Genomic DNA, 7,467 nt, shown 5'->3' with positions numbered 1-7,467 from the left:
AGCGGGAGGTGTTCCTGTGCATGGCTGGGGGGGTTGGAACTGGATGATCACCGAGGTCCCTTCCAACCTAAACCATTCAATGATTCTATGTTGCAGAGCCAATCCACACACAGAATCGAGGATGATCTAGGTGCCACCACGGAAACATGGTGGGATGACTTGCATGACTGGAGTGCTGCAGTGGATGCCTATAAACTCTTCCAACAGGGTAGGCAAGGAAGGAGAGGCGGTGGGAGGCAGTCTGTATGTTAGGGCATGTGGTGAATGTCTAGAACTTGATGCTGGTGACAACTGGGTTGAGTGTTTATGGGTAAGAATCAGGGGGACATTCTTCAAGAAGGAAGTCTGAAAAGCACAGGAGCAAGCTGACCCCACGTGCCAAAACTCGAGCCTTTTGGGAAAAAGATCGGCTTGGCTGAGCAGAGAGTTATGGTCGCAAGCCAGGAAAAAAGGGAGAGTTTATGGCCTCTGGAAGAGAGGCCAGGCCACTCGTGAGGACTACCAAGATGTGGTGAAGCTATGGTGGGAGAAAACTAGGTGGGCCAAAGCCCTTCAAGGCTAAGATTTTTGGGTTTAGCACTAGAACTACCCTGGGTCAGTCTGGGATCCCCTCTGGGCTCCCCTTTGGTCCACAAGTTCTCTTTTGGGCTGGCTTCTATGTCCGCAACTGCAGAAGAACACGTTGGACCCGTCGTTTCCTTTTGCACCCTCTTCAAGGTCAGGTGCCTTCTGTGACGGCTCAGCCCCGTCCCAACCACAGCGTCTTGCTCAGCTCTGGACTCTGTTCGGTGACATCCCTGATGGGCACCCGGGTTACAGGGGGAAGCTGGAGCTGGTCCCCAGTAAAACCCCCAAAGCGCGGAGGGAGAGACAAGTCAGGTTTCTGGCTCGGGGCGCTTTGTGCTCCACGGTGGGCTTCCGAAGAAACCTCCGCGCAGGCAGACGCAGGAAATGCCTTTTCCTGCCTTTGTGGACTGAGGCTTCTGCAGCCCCGGGCGCCCCTGGCCCACTCCTCCTCCTCCTCCTCCTCTTCCTCCTCTTCCTCCTCCTCCTCCTCCTCCTCTTCCGCCTCCGCCTTTGCCTCTGCCGGAGCCGCTCAGCCCTCGCTCAGCCCCGGAGGGCTTTTCTCAGCACCCCTGCGGCTTTTCCTCGGGGAAGAGCACTCGCCCTGCAGTGCCTTCAGGCAGAACCCAGGTTTCCCCGCCGCCCGGGCGCACACGGCCGCCTTCGCCGCGGAGCCGCCGTCCGCAGGTGAGCCGGGCCGCGGGGCCGCCCCCCCTTCCCGGCCTCGCGCCCCCTCCGGCTCTGCCGGCCGCCGCCTGGCCCCGCGCGCGCCGGGCCGGGCCGGGGCGGGGCGGGGCGGGCCGGGCCGTGCCGCGCCGCGCGGCCCTTGGTCGCGTGCGGGGCCGTTGGGCGGCGCGAGGTGCCTCAGAGGCGGCCGCTGCCCGGACGAGGCTGCCCGGCTCTTCCCCCCGGCGCTGCCCGCGCTCCGCTGGCCTGGTTTGTAGAGTCGGTGGGCAGTCGCGCAGGAGCCGAGACAATGACCCTTGGCTCCGCGGCATCGCCAAAGCCCGGAGCCAGTGCCGCGTTTCTGCCGGGCTTCCTGATGGACGGTTTGCCGGGCTCGGTGGCTCGGCCAGCGCCTGACTTAAGGGGCCGGACGGTCGGGCTCTTGGAGTTGTGGGCGCTACTTGCAGGTCAGACTTGGTTACTGTCAGGCCAATTTGTCAGCATGTAAACATTGGCTTTGTCTTCTTGCTCGAAGGGACTGCTGCAGGCTTGAATTCTCGTAGTTCTCTAACTTGCGCTCAATGAACGGTGAGCTCAAGTGTATGCAATGGAGTTTGGCTAAACTCTGCCGAGTAAAGGTATTGCTAATAATCGTGTTTAAGAGTGTAATAGATTGGGGGGGATCTTGGCTTTGGTGTTCGATCCGGTGGCATAATCTAACCATCTGATGGTGTTAGTGTGCTAGCCATTTTGAAGGAGACATTGAGGGTTCAAAGGAATGCTGGAGAACTGTAGAAATGCTTTTCTTTCACTTTCAAGCAGAATTGGACTCAGTGATCCTTGTGAGTGCCTTCCAACTTGAGCCATTCTATGCTCTGGTGGTCCCTTGGTCTCCCGCTTCTCGCTCTTGTTTGCCCCCCTCCCCTCCCTCCCCCAGGGACAGGCCTCTGAGAAGAATCTTGGTGAAATTGAAAAGGAGTGGTTAAGTATGCCACTGAAGCCGAAAACCTTGATGGGGGGAGAGCGCTTTGCAGAATACACCCTAAGAGTTCTTGGATGCGTTAAAGAGGTCAGAGAGGAGTCTTGACGGTCAGGATTTAGGACTGAAGATGTAGGACTCTTTGGAAGAGCTTAATTTTCCAAATGTTTTGCAAGTGAAAACCGTGAAGTCAAACTAACCCCCTCCCCCCCAACCCGGCCGGGGTAAACACCCGCAAAGTGTTCAGAGCTATGTCATGATCTTTCAGTCGGTTTAATTCTCGGTTGTACTGGAAGTCCCAAAGTTTCCAAAATGGGAGAGCAATTGGCTTAACCTCATCCTGTCGAAATGCAAGCTCGTCCCTGCGCTCAAGAGCTTACATTTTAATTGAATGTGAAATGACATGGGAAGGAAAGGAATCTGGACAGTGGGCATGTGACAGCATGTGCAATGTCCGTCGCCGGGTTCTTTAGCGTGTAGCCTTCAAATAGGCAGAGGTAACGGTGCTGAGAAGGTCTTCAAAAGAACAAGCGCGTGGGATAGTGAATAGAGCGGGTGACTAAGAGGTCGCCAAGTTTTAGATGGCACTTGTGTAAGGAGGCAGTGTCTGACACACGTGTGATATTCTTCCGTAGAACGACCGAGGCTGCAGAGTTGGGGAGGCCGGATGGTTTTGCAAGCCCCCAGCGAAAGAATCCAGAGTCTTTCCTGGCTGAATTTCCTGCTGAAGTTTCAAGAACAAGTAGCAGTGGAGTAAACTTGCAAGTCTTCTCAGGCTCTTCGTTTATTCCTTTTGATTGCAGGAGTGTCTCCCCGACCAGCAGTAGTCCCGACGCCTAAAGCGAAAAGCAGTGCACCGCCAGTTCGAAGCCTTTATGATGAATTATCTAGCCTCGGACTTGGATCGATGCCTCTAAGCTCAGGAAGACCAGTAAGTGGCTTAGGTACTGGCCTGTTGGAAGCAGAAGAGGGGAGGTAGTTTACTGCTTCCGTGAGTTCTTTTAACTCCGTTGTCAGCAAACTGGCTGGTGAGCCTTCAGGTCCTGCTGCTGCTTAGTCTGGTTGCTTGGTGTGCTTGTTCCTGTGTAGCCTAACTGCGAGCTGCCGTTGTGGAGCTGTCTGCTGTTGTTAGTGATTTTCGGTGCTGTAGAGAATGCAAAGTGCAAATCCTGCCTCTGCTATGCTTTGTCCATGACAAATGCAGACTTGTGAGAGCTTTTCACCTTCCTGTAAATCTATGGGGCTGCTGATTGCCCGAAGGGCCCAAATTTGTGTTCTCTTTTCTGTTAGTGGGCACTAGAGGCATTTACTGAGCTAGGAGGACTTTTGTACTGAGGGAAAGATCTCATGAAACTTTGGGCAGGGGGGCGGGGTCAATTTTGAGAGTAACAGTACAATTTGGTTTTGGACTTTTAATGATCCTGTAGGAAATGTACGTGGCAATGTCTGTTCTTACTCTTAAAAGCGAGGGGTAACTTAAGGCAAACAGTGAATGTTCTTGCCCGATGCTTAAGTTCCCCGGAAATGCTCTCTGCTGCTCTGAGAAGTGTACCTGTAAGAATGATTTGTTACCCTTTCTGTATTTTCCTGCAGGCCAGCTTTTTTCTAACACGGAGCCCATTGGTGGAAACGATGCCATCAACTCCTGGAACAGGTAGATGTCCTGTCAAAAGAGATAAGAGAAGGCGGGTCGCCTTCCATGTTCATAAGGCTTCCGATCTTCTGTAGGAACCCGTGGCTTCTTCCTAAGCTTAATTCCGCCATCTTGTTCCCGCTTGGATTTGGTGTTCAGCTGCTGGTGTTCAGGGCTGAAGGAGAAAGTTAGCTTACGAGCCATAAAACTCCCTACCGTGCTTGCAGACGTCTTTGTCTTTGAGTCTGCAGAGAAATCTCCCGCAAGCTCTTGCATAGACAAGGGAAATGCTCGATACCGACTTTATTCTTTGAGTTTAAGCTCCTAAGCTGATCTGTCTTGCAAACGTAATTTGTTAAACAACGCCATTTCAATTTAACAGCTTCAGGGACGTTCACTCCTGCGAGTGCCAGGCAGCCTAGGAAGACTACTCCATCTCCTGCTCAGCTCTGTTGTTTTTGTGCTCGGGGCGGATCCCTAAGTGCAGCGGATCAACTTGATGGCACATGGGTAACTGTATTTGGGTAAGTAGACTTCCAAAGCATGAGAAAAATCACGGGTGAAATCCTGGCAACGTGTGGCAAGGAGGCCTTGGACGTTGCTGTTGTCTGGCATTCCTAGGTTCTGCCGGAAGTACAGCTGCGGCTGAAGCCAGTCAATGCCCCTGTTCTAGTGAAGCACCTTAACTTAAGCTGCGTGTTATTTTTTTCCAGTTAGAAAGGCAGCATTCTGCCATTGGGGTGTGGTGAAGGAAGGAAACCTGGAAGCCTAAGCTGTGGTGAAGGAAAGAAGCCTAATATTCCTGCAGGCCCTGCTTCTAAAATGGCATTAACACACTGGTCTCTTCTGGATTTCTAAAACCCCTTCCTAGGCTTCTATTTTAGCACCAGATTTCATAAACTACTCATTTTAATTTTTTTGTATATTTTTTCCACGTTACAGATTTCCTCAAGCATCAGCTTCATATATTCTTCTACAATTTGCACAGTATGGAAACATATTAAAGCATGTGGTATGTCTTAGTTTGAGATTTATTTCTGAAAATGTTCTAGCTCATTCTTTAGAAGGCTGAGTGTCACACTAGTCTCATAATCTCATCTAGATGTCCAACACAGGAAACTGGATGCATATTCAATACCAGTCTAAGCTTCAAGCCCGGAAAGCCTTAAGCAAAGATGGAAGAATTTTTGGTGAATGTATCATGATTGGTGTCAAGCCGTGTATAGATAAAGTAAGTTACCAGCTGCTTTTCTTTAATTATGAGGCACTCTGCTTTTGGGCTTCCTCTTGATTTTCCCTGACCTCTTTTCTTTTTTCCCTTTTTGAATTGCAAAACCTAGCAAGTTAAGTTCTGTAGGTAGAGTCTTTTCTGTCTGAAAAACATGAGTTTTTCTTAAGTATTTGTCCAAATTTGCTGCTGAGAAGGATCACGATTGCAAACGTCCGTGCTGCTTGGAATTTAGAATGCACAGGATTCTGTTGTTGTACCAGATACGAAGGGAAACCATAACAGGAGACACTTGAGCTACAAGAGTTTCCTAGATGCGAATTGGTGGCATTCATGGGCTGCAATAGATATGTGGTGGCAGATGGCGACTGTTACTGCTCCTAATGGTCCCTCTTTTTTATGTGACTCTTCATCGTGTTCTGCCTTTTCAGTTTATCGTAGTGCATTAGGCTGAAAATTTGATAACAAGGCACTCTACCCCCATAAAATCATGTTCCTTTCTTTTAAATAGTGGTTTGAGTAGGGCTGGCTGTATTTCAGGCTAATTTGATCACGAGCTATTAGTTTCTAGGCATGGACAACGCTCTAACCATTAGTTCCTGCAACATTTTCAATTGGTTTCTATACCCCTGTGCTCTTGTGCTAGAGCTTCTAATCTGTTCTTACCTTATTTCCTACTTTGGTGTCCACTCTGTATCAACTACTGAACTGCTGAAAAGGTGAAACACTAGAAGTACTGGTCTAAGACATTTATCTTGATCTTAATTGCTTTTGAATTTTCTATTTTGTGGTATCCTGGGTTGAGGTAAAACAGGTAAAACAAATTTTCTGTTCAGTAATTTTAGAATATTCTTAGAAGTCTTTGGAAAGAGGATGTTGTGCTACGTGTGTTCATCTGGGCCTGAAAAAAAGTTACTTCTTGAAGACTGCTGCAAGTCTTACCATTTTTTATTTTCTCTGCACTGTTTCAAACTTGGCTGCCGCTTAGGACCTACAGTGAACAGATGACAAGCTTCCACTGCTGTGCAATGGCATAATGCAACCTATCAATGCTTGCAGTGAGAGAAGTGCTTGGTGGTGCTCTGTATTGACAGGCAATTTTGCTGGTCTTTGCTGGCTCAGAAATGTGAACGTATGTTATCAGACAATTCTGGATAATAAATATTTAAGTTTACTAAAGTATGTGTTTATGTTATATTATGCATCTTTTTAAGAGTGTGATGGAAAACTTTGAAAGAAGCTCTACATCCTCAATCTCTTCAGTTTTTACTCCACCTACAAAATCTGTTGGAACACCGGTGCAACCTGCAAATTATACTACAAGGATTTCTACAATGAGACCTCTTGCAACAGCATATAAAGCTTCCACTAGTGACTATCAGGTATTTTAAGGGAACAGAAGTGCATGTTTCTTTGTGCTGTCTCCTCTGAGTTGGATGAGGCTGTACACGCAATCACTTCCACGTGACTTTGGCCTCGATCTTCTCCTCCTGTCGTTTCTTTAAAGATGTGGTCCAAGTCCAAACTCACTCTGTTCAGGGTCTGAAATAATAACACTACTACTGAAAAATAATAAATTAATGACTTGTGATTCCAGAGGTTAAGGACTTGTTTTGAAACTCTTTCAAACGTAGTCTGTGCAAATAGAGTAGCACTTGGGAAAAGACTTGGTTGGTATAATGAGAAAACTGTGTGTTGACTGACTCTCTCTATTTTCTCTCTTCCTTTTTCCCTCTGTCTTCTAGGTGGTTTCTGACAGACAAACTCCTAGGAAAGGTGAAAGTATTGTATCTAAAGCAATGGAATATGTTTTTGGTTGGTAATGTACAAGAGGAAGTAACACACTAAGTTGGTCAGGGTTTCAAAGATGCTACTGGCATCTGTGGTTAGTTGTGTAACTACTGGTGGCAGGATTTTAATGTCCATCTCAACTGTTACGCCTTCAGTTAATTCAGCAGACATGTAGCTTGCACTTTAAGTGATGGCAATGTAGACGTGGTTTTAAAATGTGAGCAAGTGTAAATAAAGTGCTTTTTTCCCCACTGTGTGCTCTGATTTTGTGACTTTACAAAAAATACCAGCACTGGCTATTTTTTTTTTTCCACTCTGATTATTTTCTGGAAATTGCTTCCCAGTAAGTTTGATATATTTAAAGTGGCAGCTTTATTTAATGATGCATTTAATATTACTGTTTGGTTGGTTTTCTATCTGGAAAGGTGGCAGGCTCCTTGGAGAAAGAACACTATGCATATTTGGCTGCTGAGGACTGGAACTATTTTTAGTATATGTGATGTTAATTATTTTGTTCGAATTCATTGCTCTTTCATAATTACTTCTGGAATTGCGTTGTAAATGTCATAGCAACTTATTAACTCTTTGTTTTACATTTATTTAGCT

At 47.5% G+C, this 7,467-nt stretch overlaps 1 protein-coding gene across 1 annotated transcript; it reads left to right on the top strand.

Moving 5' to 3' along the window:
- Positions 1–1,540: 1,540 nt before the first annotated feature.
- Positions 1,541–7,109, top strand: LOC309672468 (nucleoporin NUP35-like; the record flags this gene model as incomplete). The annotated part of the gene is made up of 8 exons (XM_082483997.1): positions 1,541–1,603; positions 3,039–3,140; positions 3,803–3,863; positions 4,225–4,366; positions 4,785–4,854; positions 4,945–5,073; positions 6,285–6,452; positions 6,816–7,109. 8 exons carry the CDS (start codon positions 1,541–1,543, stop codon positions 6,891–6,893), a joined length of 813 nt encoding a protein of 270 aa, XP_082340123.1. The 3' UTR covers positions 6,894–7,109.
- Positions 7,110–7,467: the final 358 nt, after the last annotated feature.

Source organism: Vanellus vanellus (genome assembly GCF_965231255.1).
Source record: "Vanellus vanellus genome assembly, chromosome: 5".
Classification (NCBI taxonomy): domain Eukaryota; kingdom Metazoa; phylum Chordata; class Aves; order Charadriiformes; family Charadriidae; genus Vanellus; species Vanellus vanellus.
This window is presented reverse-complemented; position numbering and strand designations above follow the sequence as displayed.